Source organism: Agelaius phoeniceus, chromosome 17 (genome assembly GCF_051311805.1).
Source record: "Agelaius phoeniceus isolate bAgePho1 chromosome 17, bAgePho1.hap1, whole genome shotgun sequence".
Lineage (NCBI taxonomy): Eukaryota > Metazoa > Chordata > Aves > Passeriformes > Icteridae > Agelaius > Agelaius phoeniceus.
In genome coordinates, this window is record NC_135281.1 from 10,838,035 (window position 1) to 10,860,131 (window position 22,097).

At 40.6% G+C, this 22,097-nt stretch overlaps 1 protein-coding gene across 2 annotated transcripts in view; it reads left to right on the forward strand.

Annotated features, from left to right (window-relative positions):
* Window positions 1-658: 658 nt before the first annotated feature.
* DIDO1 (death inducer-obliterator 1) overlaps window positions 659-22,097 on the forward strand; it is a 47,806-nt gene continuing 26,367 nt past the window's right edge. The window contains exons 1-7 of one of the 2 annotated variants that reach the window (XM_054644610.2): window positions 659-876; window positions 12,837-13,026; window positions 14,595-14,699; window positions 15,011-15,920; window positions 16,225-16,543; window positions 18,436-18,648; window positions 19,156-19,381. In XM_054644610.2, the coding sequence (XP_054500585.2) occupies window positions 12,942-13,026; window positions 14,595-14,699; window positions 15,011-15,920; window positions 16,225-16,543; window positions 18,436-18,648; window positions 19,156-19,381 (1,858 nt within the window). In that variant the 5' untranslated portion in view covers window positions 659-876; window positions 12,837-12,941. The remainder of the gene's footprint in view (window positions 877-12,836; window positions 13,027-14,594; window positions 14,700-15,010; window positions 15,921-16,224; window positions 16,544-18,435; window positions 18,649-19,155; window positions 19,382-22,097) is intronic. The other variant, XM_054644607.2, reaches the window with a different exon arrangement.

Here is a 22,097-nt window from a genome sequence, read left to right on the forward strand (position 1 = left end):
GGGTAACAAAAGAGCCAAACCTCGCACCTCCAGCTGTCTAAAGGCTCTTCAGGTGCCCAGGTCAGGAGTCTCTGTGTGGTGTTGGGGGTGTTCTGTACCCCTTGGGATCACTCAGTGTCTGTCAGGAGTGGATATTTCTGGGTGCCAATGTCCCAAATAGCAACAGAAGGAGTTCCACGTGTAAATGGAAATTAACTCTCTGTAGCTATTTGTAGCAGCTTGGATCCTGCAGTGGTTTTTTAGTAGCCTAATCATTGAGCAAGGATGTTTCCTGTGGAGGCTCCATGTGTTGGATGGGCAGATTCAGAGAACATTCCACTCTCAGCACTCTGAACTCAGAGTCAGAGGAAGGCATTATAGCAGCTATTTGCCAAACAGTGTGAGTAGAACAGAAAAACCAACCAAGTCCCAGTGGAATGCGCACAGGTGGGGAGCACAGCTGCTATGAGCAGGTGGCTGTGCAGCAGCAGCATGGCTCCTCTGCCCGTCCACCATAACGAACCGTGGCTAAAGCTGCCGTTGCCGGGATCACCGTGGGGTTGCGAGCGGAGAAACGGGAGCGGGCCTGAGGGAGCGCAGAACGGGCAGAGGGGTGAGGAAGGACCGCCATGGCGCTGAGGGCCCCGCGTGAGGCGCGGAGCGGCCGCCATGGCGCTGAGGGGCGGGGCCGCCGCTCTCCCGCCCAGCGCCCGCCGGGTCCTCCGGGAGGCGCGCGCCAAGGGCGGCGCTCTGGCCCTGCTGCCGCCATCTCGGTGTCGATGGTGGCGGGGGCGGGGCGGCCCCGCCCAGCGCTGCCGCGGAGCGAGGAGGAAATGGCGGCGCGGCGCGGCTGAGACTTTTGGCGGCCGCGGCGAGAGCTCCCCTTCTCTGCTCGCGGTGAGTGCGGGAGGCGGGTGGGGGAGCACCGGGGCGGGAGGAGAGTGGGAGCTGGGCCGCCGCTGCGGCAGCGGGGTCGCGGGAAAGGCGGCCCGGCCACCTTTGGGTTCGCTATAAAATGGAGGCGGGCGGGCGGCCGGAGTGGCTCGGGTGTGGGGGGGGGGGGGTTCCCCGGGGAGCAGCAGGGCGCGGGCACGGCACGGTCTGGCCCGGTCTGGAGGAGGCGGCGGCTCCGTGCGGGGCCCCGGAGGAAGCGTTTGGCTCATGCTGCGGCGGGGCCGGAGCGGAACGGCCGCTCCCCAGGCGGAGCGGGCTGAAGGCGGCTCCTCCATCTTGGGGGGAAGGAGAGGCGAGGAGAGGCCGGGTGTGCTCGGAGCCCGTCGCCGTCATGGCCAAGCTGACACCGGGAACTGCTTCGTGACGGCACCACCGACTGCACCAGCGGCCCCGGGCCCGCGCCGGGGGTGGCTGGGGCGGGGCAGCGCCCTTGGGGACCCAGAAACCCAACCGAGCCCAACCGAAATCGTTCCGGGGCTCCGGCGGGTGGGACTGAAACTTCCCTGCCTTGGAGAGGTGTTGGTTTTCTCGGCAAAGGAGGGATCTCCTTATTGGTGAGTTAAACACGAGGAGTTGAACTTAATCGTGTTCTGCTGACTCTTCTGTGGGGAGAAAAACCAGAATATTTAGACAGTAGGAATTGTAGGTCGGTTTTAAATATTTAATAAATTCCTTGCCAATTCTCTGTCCTTGGCACGAATGTGCTTAAATGGTACTGATGTACTTAAATGCTGTCTCCTGGAGGTGGTGATAATTTGGAGCTGTTTTTTTTTTTGCTTGGAAAAAACATTATTTGGTGGCAACCAAATTTTGTTTCATACACTTAAATAGTTTATACCTCCAAGCAACGCCTTATGTTTTAGTTGTGGTTTTAATAATCTTATTATCTTACCTTGTCCTTTTTAATTTGGAAAGAATGTTATAATCTCGCAATGTGTTATAAAATGAACGTGTATTATGCTCACCCTGCAGTTTTTATCTCCCAATCATTTGCAACAGTGTAACGTGCTCTTTTTCTTGCATGGGCTTTAATGGTTTTTCATTCTAGGAACTTCAGGGAGAAAAAAAATGTTGATTCTTTTTATTACACTCAGAAGAATGTATATAGCATTCCTAAATGCCCTGGATTTTTTTGGTTGGTTATTTTTTCCCTGGATAATAGAGTTCACATTTTTGTCAGAAATAGGTCTTTTGAATACCTAGTAATCACAGTCTCGAATAACTAAATTCTTTGGCAAATAATATTAAACTATATTTTGCCTCATTTTATGATAACTTTTTCCACTGTTTGCTTTTTTGTGTATTTTTCCTCAGTTTAAAGGGTAATTCAAATTACTTCAGCTTTAACAGTCTTGGTGCTACTTCTACAAACAAAATTTACTAGCTGTTTAAGCAATTTAATTGCAGGTCAGTGAAAAAATGATGTGTAGTTACTGTCCAAGTGTACCATGTACTGTGTTAATTGTAGTAGATATTCTGGGTTCTGCTCCACTTTTATGTGTGCCAGCCACTTGTTATTGTTCCTTGACATTTAGAACTTTCTATAGGAATAAATATAGAAGTAAGCTTAAAATAGCTCTTCAGTTAGGCCTTAATTTTTTCTCCCTTGACAGTTCCAGAAATGTGTCACACATAAAGGTGTTTTAATGCACTGGGGTGAAACACTCAAGGCCCATGTTGGCCTTCAGCCTCCATTGATTAGAAAATCAAATAATTGGTGTTTTCAAGACCAGCATTTAAATAATTTTTTTACAAAGTTTTTAGGTTGTTTCTTTAAGGGGTATTTTCCGTTGGTATGCAAATGAAGGTTTTGCTGTCTTGCAAATATATGTACAGTGCAAAAATACCTGCAGCTTTTAAAACCGTTGAAATATAAAATAATAATATAAACTAATATCTATTCACACATGATTCAGAGGGTGTTTGCATATAACTAAAAGATGGATTTTGAATTAAAAAAGCAAATAACACCAAAACCTCAAAAGTCCCTAAGGCAATTCAAATAGAATCGAGTCTAGGTTAGTAGATAAAATTTAATAAATATTTTTTCAGTGTCTAGTGGACTTCCAAAAGCTAGTGTTTGTTCTGCTTAATCCAGCTTTACTATGAAGATTTTTCTGGCAGTTGATCACGTTACTTGTTCCTGGTTTAAGATAGCAATTGTCGTTAAAGTTGTAACTTAACGACTGTGGGATTTTAATTCTGTACTGCCTGAAACTTTAAGCTGGAGGTATTAGTGGGAAGAGGAAGAGCAAGGATTAAAGGGGTTGGGCTGAGAGTTATAAAACATAACTGATGGAAGTAGGGGCAGGGCCTGGGCTGGGTGAGAGTGACACTAGATGGCTTTAATTGGCAGAACTGCTGTCTCTCTCTGCACCGTTTATTCTCTGGAGCACTTTCTGCCCTGTGTCTCTTGTGCCACAAGTAGTAGAGCAGTGGTAGGAGATACAAGGAGAGGATTTTAATAGCAGTAAGATTTGCCCAATTTATGCAAAGCTGATTCCTGTTTGTGTGTGCAGTCAGGCCTGAGTTCTCAGCTCCCAGTTAATGCTTGGAGGATTCACTGCTGGGAAGTTTTTATCTAAGGCAGCTTCTGAAATAAGCTGATATTTCACAGGTGTTATTATTGACGGTGGTCTCAAGAGCACTGATAGACTGTGAGGTTAAAAAGCTTAAATTTCCAGTTAGGCAGCTCAGACACACATATTAAATGAGCATTATGCCTGTTCTCCCAGTAAATTCTAATCAAAACTGGAAACTCAACTGTGTTTACTGCATCCTTAATAACATAATCAGCGTGCTCTAATCAGTGTTTCACCAAATTTGGAAGAAGTTCATTTCTGTTTACTTTATTTAATGAAGCTGTTTTGGTGGAATAAGAATAAAAATGTTAGCTAGTTTCAGAGGTTATATTTTAGCTCACTTTTTACAGATAAAATAAGGGAAAAAGTTGCATAACCACGTGATTTTGTTTTTTACAGCAGCTATACTGGTAGGATCTGAAATGATAGATTAGTAAAGATAAACAAGCTGTGGGATTGTGAAAAGTTAAAATTTAAGATTCTCTGATTTAGCTGTTGGATTTACAGCTGATTGTTCCTAACGGCCCTGATAAGAACTAATTTCCCTGGTGCCTCGGTAGAGAAATGCCAGAGGGTGCGAATTGCCTTCCCTAAGCAATGTTTCCTGGACAGTTGCTAAGGAATCAAGTTCAGTTGCAGAAACTGAACATTAGGCAAATATATAGTATGTATTTGCAAAATATTTTCATTCAAGATGACGGAAAAGGAGTGCTAAAGATACCCTGGCAGTGTTTGTAATTGATGCTTCTGTTGACTAAACTTTCAACCATGGCTTGTAAAACTGGCTTTTGCTGGAGCCTTTAGGAGGTTTCTTGTTAAGAGATGATTGTGCTTGGGCTTTTAATCTAAGCATTTGACTGCCTAAAATTGTGTTCATTGCTTCTTAATCTGTATCAAAGGGAAAAAAACCAAAACAGTAGGACTCTCTACACTGCTTTTATTCTGCTCACAGCTTTCCCTAATGGGCAAAATCTGTTTGTTGCCTGATTTTTGTTCATGCTGTTCAGACCTTGAAAGCAAAAGTAAACCTGACCCAAAACCTCAGATTTTTGGGGGCTAAATTTTCATTGTTAGGGTGACTATAGGATTATCTTACTCAGAAGAATGTGACTAAAGGCTTCAGAAGATGATGTAGGAGTAGTGAAATGCCAAATGTCAGTCTGTTACTAAGTCAGTATCTGCCTAGGCTACCCATGGAGCTCTGACTAGAAAATAAAAATGACATATATGTAATACTTTACTTCCCTCTTTATATTAATGTTTTCATAAATACCAAAAGCACTACAGGGAATATGAATTTTGTTTCCCAAACACAGTTATGGGCTTGCAGGGTGTGCACACTGCAAGTGCCCTGTGTTAGGGGTTACTGGAGTTTGTCAGTGCTGTTGTCACAGTTCTGTCCCCAGCTGCTGACACAGAGCTGAGCTGGCAAAGCCTCTCCTGCCTACACACTACCTACATTTGCCAGTGTAACTTCTTCTCCCAAGGAATTTGATTGAGCTTTCCAAGTCTTTCTCCCCCCTGAGATGAACTCTTCCTGCTTGCAGGGGCCTGTGCTGGAGCTGAGTTCTGTGCAGCTGCACTCTGAGCCCACTGCCCAGGGTGGTGCTCACTGCCCCACCCTGCAAACACAGACAGGTAAAAGTGCAGTTTGGAGATCTGATTACAGCACTGTGAGGCACTTGAGCCAGCACAGCTCTCTTGATTAGGGGCTGTAGCCCTTGATGTTCCTGACTTGTGCAATTGTGACAGGCAACATCTGTAGTACAGATAGGATCTGTCATTAAATGAAATCTTCGTGTTTGCCAGATATCTGATGGGCCTGCTGCTAAAGTGCCTTGAGTATTTCTATGAGAAATTGCTATTCAGCTGAATTTAACTGTGAGAACTTCAGTCTGGCTCCAAGAAGCTCTTTTTGCTACTTGCCCAGAATAAACTGCCTGTAATGCCTGGTGCCATTCTCATTCTGTGCATGACCCACCCAGCAGTCCATCCCTTCTTCCTTTGACTGCTCAGGTCTTGTGTGCTGCAATCTGAAGCAAGAGGGTTTTAACCTGAAAGACATCAAAATAAACCTGAGTGTGTGTGTGTGTTTTGCTTGGCATAAACCAGGGAGCTGCTCTGTGCTTTTGCTTGGTGCAGTTCTGTTGTCTTTGCTCTCTATCTGCTGCTGGGCCCAGTGTGTGTGCTGCTAATCTGATAATCTGCTCTGCACACACTGAAATTCCTCACTTCCAGGAGCTCTCCCACATTCCCTGCAAACGTGCAGGGCTGCTGTGCTGTGTGAGCACAGGTTTCCATCCATCCTGTGAGGCTTATGTAAGGTAAGTGAGCAGCCTGACAGAAACCATGGAAAGCCTGAAGGTGTTTTAGTTTCAGACACAGCAGAGAGGGTTTATAATGTGTGACTAAAGACATTTTAATTTGGGAAGGTTAATGTCTTTATTATTTCAAGTACAGACATCAGAGGAGTGTATCTTGTTATTGAGGGAAGCTATTTAATCTTGGAATTAATCAATTTCCTTGTATTTTAAAAAGTAAGCTGTTAGTTAAATTGGTTTGCTCTAAAGTTTATTTTAAAGGTAAACTCTTCATTATTTTCTGCTTTTGAAAAGTATTGTTCTTGTGAAATTTATAAATGCATTAAGTCTCATTTTTCATGATGGAAAAATCTAGAAGGCGATTGAAAACTTGCTTCTGCATCTTTGAAAATTTCAAAAAAGTAGTTAATGTTTGTTTACATTTAAAATCTCATTAGTTGATTGTCATCAGCACTGTGTGCTGGTATGTGGTGTCACGTGAATGTGCACTTAATAGGCTTTCCTGTACCAAGGCAGGATGAGTGTTCATACCATGAATGTTTGAAAGAATTTTTCAGCACCCAACATAAAAAGGCAGAAAGTCTGCAGTCCACAGAGTCCACTGAAATGTCCTAGAACCTCTCTGCAATGGGAGCTGAGGGCACAAGCAGCAGGTCTGAGTAGACTCAGGTGTGTTGTGAGACGACTGTAGGTGTCCATGGTGCCATCCCTGACAATATAATACCCTGCCATGCTCTGTACATCAGAGATTGAGATACTGTCCTGATACTAAAAGCCACCTTAAAACTACATCTTGGTGATATTTTGTCTTAATTTGGCTGTAAAGAGCTGTTCCTACTGGCCCAGAATAATTAATGCTTCCTGTGGTTTTTAAGAAGAGCACAGGTTTCTTAAATTAGGCTGGGTTCTTCCTGAGGAGCATGGCTGTGTTACTGGTCAGTCTTCATCTTGCAAATGTAAAAAGCTTGTTAAATTTTTAAAATGGGAGTAATAGTATTGTAGGTAGAAGTGGCTTTGTTTGTAATCTAGGAATTAATTTAGTGTGTTTAATGATAGCCAGCAAAGCACTTAGGGATAAGTATTACAGGTTTTGTAGCGTTATTTCTCTTTGGTTTTATTCTTTTAGGTCTAACTCTAAGCACTGAAATGCTGTGATTTTATACAAACTTGATTTTTAACATGATATGTCAAATGTAAACTTCTGGCATAAAATTCTTGTGTTTACCAGGAATGTCTGGACTTTTGACCTTGAGCTGCAGCTTGGCTATAGCAGTCAAGCAGTGATGTAGTAACTTTTTTGGACTGCAGGGGAGGAGTTAGGGCCACAGTTTTCCTGTCTCACAATATCCAGACTTAAGCTTTAGGGCTGTCACCTCTCATTCTTCAACTCTCATTTCCTCTCTTTGTCACAAGGTCCATCTCACAACTGTTTGGAAGACATTTCCCTTCCTTCATAAGACACTTACATTAGCAAGCAGTGGCTATGTTTTACATGAAAATAAAAGACAGGCTGTGCTGTGGAATCTGATTTTCTGTTGCTTTCCATGCCAGTAGAGGATCTGTCCTTGCACCTTTCATGGCTGAGCAGGTGGAGGGGGCATCTCCAGAGCCAGGGCAGAACCTGTTCCTGCTGTTCTTGGGGGTCACTGAATTGCACTTCTGTCCCTGCTCTCACTGGAGCTGCTTCTTCCTGTACAAAGCAGGTGATGCCCTACTGGCATCCATAGGGCTGCTTTTGTAGTGCTTGTTGATGCAAGGGATTAATTTTGCTGCTGCTTAGCAGAAGGTGCAGGTTTCCCAGCTGTCAGCTTTGCCAAAAAGGGATGCAGAATAATTTTCAATGGGATCAGTCTTCCAAGTAGGAGTGCATCAGCTGAGCCATGCCAACATTTATTTGCATCAGAAATTAAATCCTTATGAGTTCTCACACTGTTTTGTTTTTGCTCATGTGATTGTATTTGCTGATTAGGAATTTTTAACACTTAAAGGAGGTTATTGTAGGCCAAGCCCAGTAACTCATTTACAGAAGATAGTGGAAATTGGGACTGAAATCACTGTTATATCACCCTGGAAAGGATATTTTCCTGCCCTGTTTGTAACATTCTGCGGTTTCTTTGATATTTAAGAAACCTGACTGGGATATTGTTTCAGCCAAGTGCTTTGCATATGAAGCAAATTCTGAAGAAACCTGTAGAAAAACACATCTAAAAATCAGGTATAAGTCATTCTAACTGAAGCTAGTATTTTATATACTGGGCCAGACTGGATTTCTGTTAGGAGGACATGGACATGAAATTGGTCACTGATGAATGATACCTGCTTTGAAAGCCTAGCTGGTATAAAATCATCCCTTGAATTTCTTTGCAGATGCAAAGTGTGTCTTCTCACCAGCCCTCACATTCAGAACCTTACAGTGGCCATTGTAATTGTTGAGATTTCCTTCCTGTTCTTGGGGTGTGGCCATTGAATTTCCTTAATGTATCTAAAACTATAACTGGAGTTTCAGTATGAAGACTTTGAAAACCTAAAAGATGTAAATGTTATCACAAGTCTTAAATAGGAGTGAATCTTCCTTTCGTGGGTGTTTGTGTAGAGGTGAGTACCTGTGTGTGATCTTTCAAAATCACAGGCATGGCTGTAGAGTTCTCAAGGCAGGAGCAGATCAGAGAATGAGCAGGTGTCAGGTATTAATCATTTGGACTAAAGTATTTGTGCAAGGGGCTGCTGTAATCCCTAATGAGGTACCAGCTTTGGTGCAGATTACAGCAAATTGGCTGAGTGTTGAAGGGTGCTGATCCAAGATCAGGGAATAAAATATGTCTTTTTTTGCTATCTAGATGTGAGAATGAGGGAATAAAGATCACTGGTCTTTCATGCATATTCCTCAAACACTGAATAAAATCCCCAGTAAGCGGGATCTGAAGAGTTTATCCTGACTATTGACAGACTTTTTTGTATGCAAGTCCTCAGAGAAGCAAGAAATAAAATTACTTTTTTGGGGATGGATTTAGTTCTGTTAAAGGTTTTATTACTAGGCTTCCTTTCAAGATCATTCTTTAGATTGAAGTCTTCCCAGTTACCTGAAGCACGGAGTTCTTAATGCAGTTAAAATAATCAGCTCCAGAAAAGACAAAACCTTAATGCAGTCAAAGAACCCATTGAGCTTTTATCCCCTCCTCAGGGAAATGAGAAACAATGAAAGTGGAAATTCCCATCTAAATGAAAATTTGTCGTAATTTATTGAATCGTTCTTTATCTAGAAAAACAAACACAAAAAGATGGGCAAACGTTGATGTTCTTGAACTAGTTTGCTCTGTCACCTCAGATGAAGATGTTATCTTGAGCATCCTAAAAAGGGCTTAGTGAAGTCAGCAGATCCAGGTGTTTTCAGCCCATCCTGCCATGAATATCTCAGCTCTGTGTTACTGGCAGAGATCATCTCTCCTCTTTCACCTGTGATTGCTTCGGGCTGGCTCACAATAGAAGGCAGTAGATAAGAGAGAGCTTCCGGTGAGTTTTTGTCTGAATGTGAAAGGGAGATTACAAGTGGGATGTTGTTTGGTGAGTGAAGGTTTCTTGGAAAGGATTTTAGTGTCTGTTGTGAGGTGTTGCAGTAGCAGGATTTGAAATCTGGGACTCTTTTCAGTCTCTGATTGATTTGCCTGCCGAGTCTGCTCTGCAATGTCTTCAGTCTGTTTATTGGAAACCACGAGGGTTTGCAGTAGTTGGAGAATCCACAGCTGCTGAATGTGGGTGCTGGGCTCTCTGCCCTTGCAGCGTGGCACCCCTGTGATTTCAGATTTGTTAGTGCTTGAGAATAGTTGACCAAATTGAAATTAAAAGCTTGTGCCAGTTCTGTGATTTTTCTAAGTTACAATACCTGTATGCTTCCATTGCTTCTGGAGTTTAGGTCCAGAATGAAATCAAGTGCCTAACTTGTTTTGGAAAATTTGAAACATTTTACCTGAAAACTAATGGGAGAGGAAGAAACTAAATAAATGTTTCCTTGAGTGGACCTGCTTTCTCGAGATACTACTGTACATCAGCTTTGTGCTCTACTTCCAGCCAAGTGACTGTTCTGTTTCACTGGAATGCTCATGCTACTGCAGCGACTCCTGATTTGTATTTCTAAATTAATTTATAGTTGATCTTAAAACCTTAGACATTTCCCACTGGAGATTGCTTCTCACAGAAGCTGTGATACCAACAGGAACTCGGCCTTTTGAATATATGTCTGTTAATGTTAGCTTGCCTTTTTTTCCCCATCATTTATCGAGGTTTTTTGCCTCAGTTTTTTCAGAGGAACAAAATATCCTTTCTAATATTCTGCATAATATTAGATCTAGTTTCCTAACATAGATAGAAAGACAGGATGATGCTGATGGGAATTGTCCTCTAGGGGAAATACAATAATTTTCAGTTTCCAGCTGGAACTTCCAATTTCAGAAATGTGATTAATATATTGTGTTAGGAGAAATAAGTAAAATTATCCTGGATGTTCAGCTCGTCTAAAACAAGATTGCCAGTTTTCTGCTTCTGTTGACATTTCTGTCAGTATCTCAGCTGCAGTTGAACACTGAACTTGAGAACAAACAGAACAAAATGAACAAAAAGTCCCACTGAATCTGGAAGAGAAAGAGGTATTTGAAGATTCCAAAGTTGCCATATGTTGCAGTAAATATTTTTGCAGGCAGTTTGTAGAACATTTGCTTAGAAGTGCAAAGTATAGTTTTGAGTTAGGCTTCATCCTTTTGTGTTTTGATAATACTTGATTTTTCAGCTTCTTTTAGGCAATTAAGTTTAGTCTATATTAAGATGCAATTCTGCAAGAGCAGGTGCATGTAAAGTAAGTGTGAAACTTCCTCTTTTTAATGAAAAATATTTTGAACCGCATGGGAAAGGAAAAAGTCGAGATACTAAAAAGTAATAAGAAACAACCAGGCATTTTACAGCAAACATGGGATCTGTAACTTCAGTGTTTAGGTGCACTGTATATTTATATCTCTCAAATTTTGAATTATTTCAAAATTGGAGTTCCATTAAATTTTTTCCTGTAGGTAATGGTGATAATATAGGTAATAGCAATTAGATAATATCTACTATAGCAAAAAGAAGAATGATTCTGGCATAGAATCTTTGTTTTCAGGTGTCACAGGTGTTACTGCTGCTGTTCTGTTAGATCAGAGCTGGAGCCTGTGGAGCTGAGGCACTGGGTGGGCAGTGAGTGACCCTGGAAAATGCACTTTGTGCTCAACCAGCTGTGTCTCCTAAGAGTTGATGCTGGTTCTGGGTTTGGAATGTTGTGGTGATACTTGGTGACTCAAACATCATTTGAAGAGCAGGTTGCACACAGGGCCTTGAGTGCCCAGGTACAGCCCTGTGAACACAGCCCTGTGAACACAGCCCTGCACACAGTTCCTTCCTCAGGGTAAATACCCAAACAGGAGCCACCTTTTGTGTGTGCTACAGACTGAGTTTGTTTCACAGCTTAATACAGAGTTAAATGAAGTGATTAGCTGACTTTCCTCTCCCTTTAGGCATATCACTTAAAAATTGAGAGATGTGTGATCAGTTGGAGATTCTGAACAGGGAGATTGAAAGGTTCTTACACAACTACACTGTAGAAAGAGGCACTTAAAACTCAGTGACAGAGTCCCTGGATATAATCCCTGAGTCAGGCAGTGGAGCCAAACACCTATTAGAGCAGGTATTCATAGCCATGAGATAGAGCACCAGGGGTTTTATAATTGGTGTGTTCTGTACTTTTTTGCTGTTTAATTTTTCCTCCTGTTCTTGGAGTGGTAGTGGTTGACTGAGGCAAAGAATGTACATAATCCCCTATAGGAAAGGCACAGGGGGAAGAAGAAATACTGATGTGAGTCTAGCTCTGTACTCCAGTTAGTACAATTAGTATTGTTTTTACTAATTCTGCTCTGCCGCAGTCATGCAAATCTTGAGATTTATAGCTGATGAAATAAAGTGATCCACTGATGAAAATTGCATTTGGGGAGGGTTTTGTATTTTCCCCCTTATTTTTTGGGACAGTGACATTGGAGAACACCTAGAGATGATGATTGCTTAGGAAGTAAAAAGTGGTTTTTGAAGAGCACAGATGCTTTAGGAGTTGGAGCTTCAGGGATTTGTGGGGGGAAAAAAAGGTATTGTTTAAAAATCAAAGTTAGACTATATATTGGCATGTCTCAGGGATTATCTAACCTATTTTAAAATTTGTATGTCTCCTCACCTGAAGTATTAAAAACTAATTTTTATTCCTTTCAGAGAATTATTATTGTTTTAGTCAGGTCCTACACCTGCTGTGGCAGTTGCCCTGCATCTTTCATTGCAGGGTGCTGACTCACAGGGTCTGTGCTCAGTTTCGTTCCTTTGTCTCCACTAACTGGTGTCATAGCCCAGTTCATCCTGTCCAGCTGCTCCTCCTTTAACTCCCAAGTTCTTTTCCAGTGCTCTTGTATTCTGGTAGGCTTCTTTGGGTTAGTGCAGGCATTGCTGATGATCAAACTTAGGCACTCAAAGCTGCAGTGTCTCCTGGATTGAAATTTTGGATAAATCAGTAAATCTGCCCTATTGTAAGCTGGTGGAATTTAAAAGCATTTCTGTATTTTTCATTGACTGCACTTAGTAAATTCCACTGCCAGAATGCTTTTAAGTTCTGCACATGGACTAAATTCTTCATTACAGTTTTGTTACTGTTCTGGAAATCTTAATTGAATCTAAATGAATAATGAGAGTGTAATCATCTTTTGTATTTCTTTCAGAGGTCTTGGCTGTTGGTAACTGGGGAGGTGGTATTGCTTAATTTTGACTTTTTTTTTTCCAGTTCCAGTGTATTTCTGCAAGTGCAAAACTGTCAAGAAGACAAAATAATGGAATTTGCTTTATAATGTAATAGAAGCAAAACAATTCCAAATTTAGTTCAACAACAGTAAGATCTGTTAATAAATATATCGACGCCTTATTTTGTCCCTTTGTTGTTTTCCAGGAGCCAGCAGGAAAAAGAGGATTGATAGCATTTGGACCTGCTGACAACTCAGAGATTCAGTGTGGCACTTGTGAGTCAGGAAATTCAGCATGTGCTGGCTGGAGGATGCTGAATGATTCTGATCCTGTGCTGCCCTCCTCTGGCTCAGCCCTTCAAGGAGAAACCATTGGAGCCTCTGATGCTGTGTCAGGTACAGAGGACATTGGAGAGCTTTCTTAGTTATTTTCATTTTAGCTGAAATTTCTATCTCAAATTTGGGTAACCTCTGCTTCTAGGTTTGAATGTTTCTTCATGTTCCAGAGTAAACAAAGATGTAGACTTTTAACTGTTTTGACTTGCTCTCTTAATTATATTGTGACATTTTTGGTACAAATATAATTTTAGTGCTGCTAAAAAAAAGTTAAAAATTAATCATTAGTGTTTTTTTAGTGGGGGCACTTAAAGGAATTTCATATTGGATTGAGACAGTTTGAGCTCTTTGCCTGTGTACTACAGGCTTAAATTTCACTTTTTATTCTGTGTGTAATGTTAAAAGTAATGAGTTACTATTTAAATTAATGTTCTGACGTCTGCTGCTTTTCCAGTGACATTTATAGTATTCACAGTTACAACTGAAGTGTTAATTTTTTCAACAAATCTGCATAGATTTTTATTTCCATAGCACTGCCCCTTAGCGTTTCTGTTCCAGCAGTGTTACATTTAACACCAAAAGCAGAGGATTTGCAGAGGAGGGATTGTGTCAAGACAGAACAGTGATGGAAGTGATGCAGTATATGAAATAAAGGAAGCATTTATTCCTAGGGAACACTGGAAAACTGGGAAAAGCTTGCTGAAGGGTGTCTCTGAAACCTTGTAGCTGTGTTATGTACATCTGTTAAAAGCATCTGATCCTTCAGTGCTGCTATCTAGGAATTCTGCTCATGTTCCCTTTTGATGTTCCAAAATTTGCAATTCTCAGCCAGGGATGCACATACCCAGAAACATCCTTGAGGAGAGTTGGGGTGTGTCCTTTGTTTTCAAATAACTTTTTATTTATCCTGTTCTTTGAGGTGCAGTTACTACTGCATGTTCCAGGGCATGCAGCTCATTGGAAATATATCAGCTTTAATTCTTATTCAAACCAGGTTATTCCTGAATTTATCAAAATACAGATCCTACATTTATTTTTGTCACTTGCTTCTGCCTTCTCAAATAACAGAGTCTTCTAATAAGGTGGGAAAGACTTATGAGAAAATAGATCTGGTTGTAAGCACAGACTTTCTCTCTTTCATGGCTGAGTCTGTGACAGTTGGAGGTTCTTTGCTGAATCAGTTTTTTTTGGGGGGGTCATTCTGGTAGATCATGTAGGCTGAAAACATTTTTGTAAACAACCATGTCAAGGACCAATCTTTCTTACATTTCATTCCACACAGAAGTGAGTGGAACTGCTGCAGAGTTTTTGCCCAGACAAACCCCAGGGGGTAGATACATACCATGAAGGAGTTTTGGGGTTTTTTTTGGGTTTTTTTTTTTTTGTTTGTTTTTTGTTTTTTTTTTTTGTTTTGTTTTTTGAGAAATACCAGAAATCCTAAGGCTACTCAATAAAATATGTCAGTACAGGATCCACAGCCATATGTTTAACTTAGTACTTTAAAGGAACATTTGTGGCTTGAAATCCAAGTGCTTGTTACAATTAATACTGCAATCAGAATATTTACCAATTACTTGGGCTATGAATATTTTTTGAATGAGAGTTTTAGACATTTTGTTTCTGTTCAGCATTTCAGAGTGGGAACAGTGTTGCCTGTACTATGGAACAAACTGGAAACACAGTTCCATTAGAGTCTGAAGCTAATACTGACAACATGGAAAACAGTTCTCCTGGTAAGGGTTCTTCCTTTGCAATTGAAAATGTGCTTATTTGTCCATCATGTGTGTATGTGTGTAAATGATTTTAAATAACTCAAGAATTTGTAACAGGAACAGCTGGATTGTGTTGTCACAGTGATCAGTGATGTATTTAATTGCTACTGCTGTTGTATTACATTCACAAGAAAATATTGTATCTGTTTGGAGGCTCATCATATGAAGTAGAGGTACATAGATGTCACAAAGCAAATAACATGTTGAAAAAAGGTTTTATGAAAGCACATCATTGATCACCAGCACTTTATTAACGCTTCCCTTGTTTTTAGCATCAGTGTTGGATGATAAAGGTGAGCAAAGCAATGAGGAGGAACAAAAGTCTGTCAAGCCAACAAGTAAAGAGTTCAGGAAAACCTGGGGGTTTCGGAGGACCACGATTGCCAAGAGAGAGTGTGCAGGAGATGCTGATGTGGACTCCAGTGAGCAGCAGCCCCAGCAGCAGCAGCAAGGCACCAACCTCAGGAGGAGCGGGCGGCAGCCCAAGCGCACAGAGAGGGTGGAAGAGTTCCTGACCACGGTGAGGCGCAGGGGCAGGAGGAGCGTTCCCACTACCCTGGAGGACTCCAGTGAAGCAGCCTCTGGGCCAGCCACTGATGCTGAAACTGCTTCTGAAGACAGTGTTGAGAGCACTCCAGATACCAAACCTGTCACTCGCAGGATTTGCACCAGGAGTTGTAAGGAGCAGAAAAGCCCTAAAAGCAGACCCACAAAAGAAGAAGAGGAAGAAGAAGAGGAGGAGGAGGAAGAGGAAGATGCTACTTCTGATAGTGACAGTGATGGGTTAACACTAAAGGAACTGCAGAATCGGCTAAGAAAGAAACGTGTTGAGCAGAAACCTTCTCAGCTGGTGTTGAAGGATGTGCAGAACCACCTGAGGAAAAGGAACTCAGAAAAAGATCCTGCCAAAGCAGGTGATGTCACACCTGAAAAACAGGATGAGTCTGAGCTGCCTGTCAAACGGGAGCCTGAGACTGCAGACAGCACTGAGATTGCAAGTCAGGTGGTTGTGTCTGAGGAGGACACTGAAGATCTTGAGGCTCAGAAGGAGGAGAAGCCAGCCCTTGGTGCAAAGGGGGCCTCGGATGAGGAAGCTGAAGAACAGCCCAAAAGCAAACCTGAGTCTGAGATCTACGACCCAAATGCCCTGTACTGTATTTGTCGTCAGCCTCACAACAACAGGTAGGCCAAGGGCTCAGCTGCAGACACACAGTGCAAGGACTTGGAATTTTTCTGTGATTAAAAATTAAATTAGATGGTAGTGGTTATTTTTTGAATGAGCTTTTGGGTATATTGAATTTTGGCAAGGAGTTTAGAACAAATACTAAAAAGAGGATAAACAAATACTGAATAACCAGTGAGGCAGAACTGTGCACTGGTGCTTTATTGGGGTGCTGAAGTTGTGTTGCTTGAAATATTCACTGAATGTTAATTGTCTTTTCATTTCACAGTGTTTTACTGTTCCTTGGTGGGTTTTTTTTTTCAGGTTTATGATTTGTTGTGATAGATGTGAGGAATGGTTTCATGGTGACTGCGTGGGTATTTCTGAGGCTCGAGGGCGATTGTTGGAGAGGAATGGTGAGGACTATATCTGTCCAAACTGCACCATTCTCCAGGGACAGGATGAGCCTGTTTCAGAACTAGACCAGCAGGAAGCTAAAATGGAGCAAGGAAATGTGGATGGCACAGAATTCACAAGCATAGGAACAATTGAACAAAAATCAGTTGAGGACCAAGGAATCAAGGGTAGGATTGAAAAAGCTGCAAATCCAAGTGGAAAGAAAAAACTAAAGATATTTCAGCCTGTAAGTATTTTAATTCTTATTTTTCATGTTTCACTGAGTACGTGGAGACAATGACCTGTATGACTATAAATCTGACTTGATTTTAAAGCTGCACATAAGCTGAACAGCCCACCAAACACTGCTGGCTAGCAGAAGTTTATCCATAATTCTATCAGTATAGGAATTAAAACTTAGTTTCAAGTGAGGGATTTAAAAATTTTATATAGGTGTAGGAAATAGTTTTTGCTGTTCTCCCTTTTTCAATACTGTTTTGGAAGTCAAACAGTGATGTACTCTTTTAATAAAAATACTAGAATGCTGTGCTGTTTTATACTATCTTTGAAATAATCTCAAACATTTTGGACATTTTCAGTGGTAGTGAAACTTTTTACATAACATGAAAAAGTCTCTGTTGGAGTAAATGCCAGCTGCACTTCCAGTTAGTCTTTGAAATTCTGATTTTTGTCCTATACTGCTTTAGGTTATCAGCAAATAGGGAATTTCTTTATACTGCCTTTTTAAATCTAAAAAATATGTATTTGGAACTATTTCAATATTTGAAGTTGAAATTTTGTAATAAAAATTCCATATCCAATTGGAAAGGCATAGAAGCTTCTTCAGCTTAATGTACATGAACTAAAAACAAGTGCTGCAGTGTTTGTCTTTGTTCTGCCTAAGGTGCTGGATTTTAGTGCCAGTATCTTGGACATTTAGAGCTGACTGTGGCAGGACAGTGAGATTAATGTATAGACAGAACAGTTTGAGCTGAATATATCAATATTTACTGGTTTGAGATAAATATGTGGAAAACAGTATTCTCAAAAATATTTTCCAATACATTTGTTCACTTTTGCACACAAAGGTTTTTGAGAGTCCAGTGCTGTTGGTGTTGGCTCTGCTCCTGAATATCACCAAGTGCTCTTTATCTTTACTTCTCTGTTAAGTGTGTACATAATGGGAAAATTCCCAAATCCAGGTTTTATCAGGCTGCTGCAGATAAAGCTCTGTACTGACTTTTGATTGCGGAGAAGTCAATTGCACTATGCAAACAATATTTATTTAATTAGAAATACTCCTGAAAAACTTACTTTTGGTAATTGCAAATGGGAAGAGGTTGTTTAGAACTACAATAGTTGGGAGTATCTTGTATTGTTTTTAGGAGTAATTTTCCAGAGGTGATAGGTTGGAGCCCAAAAAGCTTTCAAGTATTTCTACAATTCAACTTAATTCACTCTGTTTTCAAGGAATGTGTTATTTTCTGAATCATAACATTGGAAGAGGAAGTTCTTCATTTGTAACACATTGATATAAATGGAGAGTGATTTTGAATTAGAGGAAAATTCAGATTGCAGAGACAAACCTATAAACGTGTAAGGAGTAGGAGGCCAAGTGAAAGTTGTGTATAAGAATCTAAGTTGGAGACTAATAAAACTAAAATTGGTAAAACCTATAGAGCAAGAATAATCTGTACACCTGGATATCTGAGTGCTTCCTCTTACATGTGTGCATGGCTGGGGACAGCAGCTGATGGGGATGGTTTAGAGACCTTGCTGTTGAGAACCCAGCATTACATTATTAAGGACATTTCTCACATGATGTAAAGGATCAGTGAAAAGCATTTGTCTACTTAAGGGATTTGAAAATTTAGGAAACCAGCCTCCTTTATCTCAGGACTAGCAGACCAACTACTTGAAAATGCAGCACATCCTGAAAAAAATGTGTTAGAGAAGTGAAATTCTTATATTTGTATGGGTTGTTTGTGTTATGTCATGAACAGCTGTTGTTCTCATGTTGGCAGTTGTGCAGGTCAGAGCTGCAGAGTCTGCACATGAGCTGTGTAAGCATTTCTCCATGTTACAGAGGCTGTTTCCCCTTTGAAGTCTGACCTCACTCCATTTCTCTCTGTATTGAAGGTAATTGAAGCTCCTGGTGCTTCCAAGTGCATCGGCCCCGGCTGTTTCAACGTGGCCCAGCCTGACTCCGTGTACTGCAGCAACGACTGCATCCTCAAACATGCTGCAGCCACCATGAAGATCTTGAGTTCTGGCAAGGATGCAAAACCAAAACCTAAAGAGAAGATCAAACCAAAATCTGAAAAGCCTGGCATACCAAAACCTCAGCAGCAGGTAAGCTTGTGTCCATGATCTAGAGCAGTTGCCCTGGAGCACTGTGCTTTATTTCTGTGCTCTGCTTTTTGACTTAAATAAGACTGCCATGTCCTGCACTGAAGAGGAGCTTTTTGTTACTTTTTTGGTTGTTATTCTCTTGCCTTTTCCTGTGGTAAGGATAATAAAATGTTTTCCTGTAGTTAAAAAAAAAATCTTAATAATTGCCTCTAGATGGAGATAGTTCCTTGCAAGGGTTGTCTAGATGGCAATGACTTTTAAGAAAGTACTATTTCAAGTAATTACCTCTTTTTTATTTTACTTTAGTCAAATTAATTTTGGCTTCTTAAACTGAATTTCACATTACTGGGTTTTGGAGTAATCAAGTAATTTAAAATGGTGCACTATAAAAGTAAGGAGTTTACTATAAAAGAAACTGGTGTACATGTGTGTAAACTCTCTCTGCTTGTTTGTGAAATGCAATACATTTGATGATTATTAGTAATCAAGCTACTTTTAATTACCCAGGTGGGCATCAAACCAGTTTCAAACCAAAAGAGACAGTTGCCTGAGAAAAGAGAGGTGAATGTGAAGAAGACTGTTGTGAGCACAGCCAAGCCTGAGGCCAACAGCCAAGCTCCTGCTCGAGAGGCAGCGGCAGAGCCCATCACGCCGTCCTGGGCCAGCGATCATAATTACAATGCTGTAAAGCCTGAAAGGACTGCTGCCATTTCACCTGCACTGTTGTTCAAATGTATGTATGGCTTAGGGATATTCCTGAATAATCATATTTTCTTTGAATACCCATCCATTCTTGGCTCTGCAGAACTAGGGAGTTTAGGATTTGGGGGTTTTTTCTTACTGTGGCACCAAGCTCCTTTTCTCCACCTTCAAAGATTCACACAGATACACACAAATGAGAGACACTTTTAGGAGTTTCATATGTATCATATGACAGTTGTATGATTAAGAGCCTGTTGATCTACCCAGCTGATTTCTGGATGAAAACTACATGGTTAAGCTTGAAATCATTCCCATAAAGAAAGTGTCTGTTTCTAATCTAGAAGGTAAGTATTGAGACATTTGTGTTAAGTTTTACAAAAAGGTTGTGCAGTGTGCACTGTGAATCAGCAATTGCCTGTACTAATTTCATTGTATTTTTGTAATTTAGATTTGGCACCTGTCTCTCAGGTCTTGCATTTTCAGTGCCTGGTGCCAAGAGTGAAATCTTCAGCGTGGTATCCAACGATACTTGACACCTCTGCAAACAGCTTTTAACTGTCAAGTATTCTCCTGCTGCTTTTCTTTCTTACATGAAATAACTTAAGGACCATCCTTTACTTGTATGCTGGGGGGGAGGCAGAACTCTGTTATCTTTATTTTCTTTTTTTTTCCCTTTCTCTGTTCATATTCCACACATTATCCACACACACAAGAGCACATCTCAGCTGGATGTTGGGCAGAGATACTGCCCTGCATATTTTTGCAGGTTTTGAGTAGCATCCTTGTAATTCATGCAAAGGTAAGTAAATACTGCTTTGAAGCCTGAACAACTCTTTTTGCTTATGACATTTTTTTTGATTGACTCACTCTGAGTAGTTTTATAATGCAGTTATGGAACTTGAGATGAAATCTGACATTTCAGTTACAAACCATGTGACCTCCACATTACTCCTTTGAAGAGTAATGAATCAGAAATTCAGTTCTCACAGCTTTTGTAACCACACTTCAGCCAATGTACGTTTTATTTTCATAAGTAAACCTAATTATTGAACACTTACATGTAAAGTAACTGATAACTTTATAAATAATATTTAAGATGAGATTTTTCTAGTTAGAGCTTTTAAGCACTGAGAGAACACCAGCTACCCTAAATTGCTATTGATGAACAAGGCACATACCACACTTATTTTAATGATCTTTACCCACATCAAGTTAAATGGTTGTAATTTTTCTCTGTGTATTTTTGCTGCATATTAGGCCCTTGACCTCTTGTATAGTAAACTCCCTTAAGGTATATATTTTAATTAACTGCCATTCCTTTTAGACTATTTTAAAGAAAGTTTAGCTTTTTTGTCAGAAACAGTAGTGTTTTAAAAATAACTAAAATTAGTGGAAGGACATACATGAAACTATAAGGGCTTATTTTACATCAGATTTTTCTGACTGTAACAGTTACAGGTGTCCATAGAACTATTTCACTTTAAATGTCCTTATTCCTATAGGGTTTGTTTTTTTTCCTGAGACAGGAATACAGTTTTTGAGGCAGAAAGTTTGAGGCTTTTTTTAAGGAACTTTGCTTTTAAGATTTACCACACTGTAGGTTTTACAGATTTAACCACTTCCAGTAGAAAACTGGATTCCTGCAGCTAAATAGTGAAATTGATACCAAAACATTTTAAATACCAGACTTTAGCAGCAAATAGAGAACAGCCTAGTTCGTGTGATGAAGAACTCTCATATCAAATGCAAGGAAGAACTTCAGATTTTTTTTTTTAAGGTAAGTTGTATTGACATGTGGAACTCTGCCATTACTAAATGCCCAGATAAATTGTTTGTGTATTTGTGAAAAAATGTGTCCTGCTTTTCAGTGGATAGGTCTGAGCTGTAATCATCCTGAGAAGCTGCCAGTGCACCAAATGCAGAAGTACTCTACCAGATTTTATTTCTTTAAGAAATCTTTATATGCTGTTCAAAACCTAAGAGTTACAGCATTAGGGAAGTTCATGAGAGTCATCTCACTTCACTTCAGGTTTCTAAGAGTGAGAAGTCTCTTTAAGTCTGAGTGTGTCAAGGAAGACATGTTCATTGGACCAAACATAGTCTGGTTTAGATGCAAATCTTAAAACCAAGCAGCTCCCAGATTAGAAATCTGCATTTCTGAACATTGATTATGAAGAACTTGTAGTCCAGAAGAAGCAAAGGACTTCCAAATGCAGCATTTCAGAATGCTGGCACTGTTCTTCCAGAGCTTCCAGCCGTGTTCACCAAATCCTTGTTTGCAACTTCAGTGCAGGAGGCCTTTTAGGAATTAAGAAAACTTAACCTGACTGACAGAATCACTCTAATACTCTTTACATCAGACAGTTTATAATTTCAAACATAGATTTATTTTATGTATTTACTCAGTACTTGTGAGTTACAAGACTTCATTGTTATTACATGAGATAGTTGTTTTGTTAAGTAGTACCAAGAAATCAAGTCACTTTCAAAGATGTACTGGGTGGTCAGAGCATATAATGTATTTGCATCTCAGCCTACCACCAGGGCCCTTCTCCCAACCTGTTCTGCATTTGTTTAGAAAAGGGATATTTGGTGCTCATAATGCAGAACAGTCACATTTTTTTCCTTCTGTTATCCCATTACTTTGTGTTTCTTCACTTCCTTACTTTTCCTATATCTTTTGGGGATATGAGTTAGGGCTGTACTTAAAAGTGACTTGGTACACCAGAATCTGGTGCCTGAAAAAT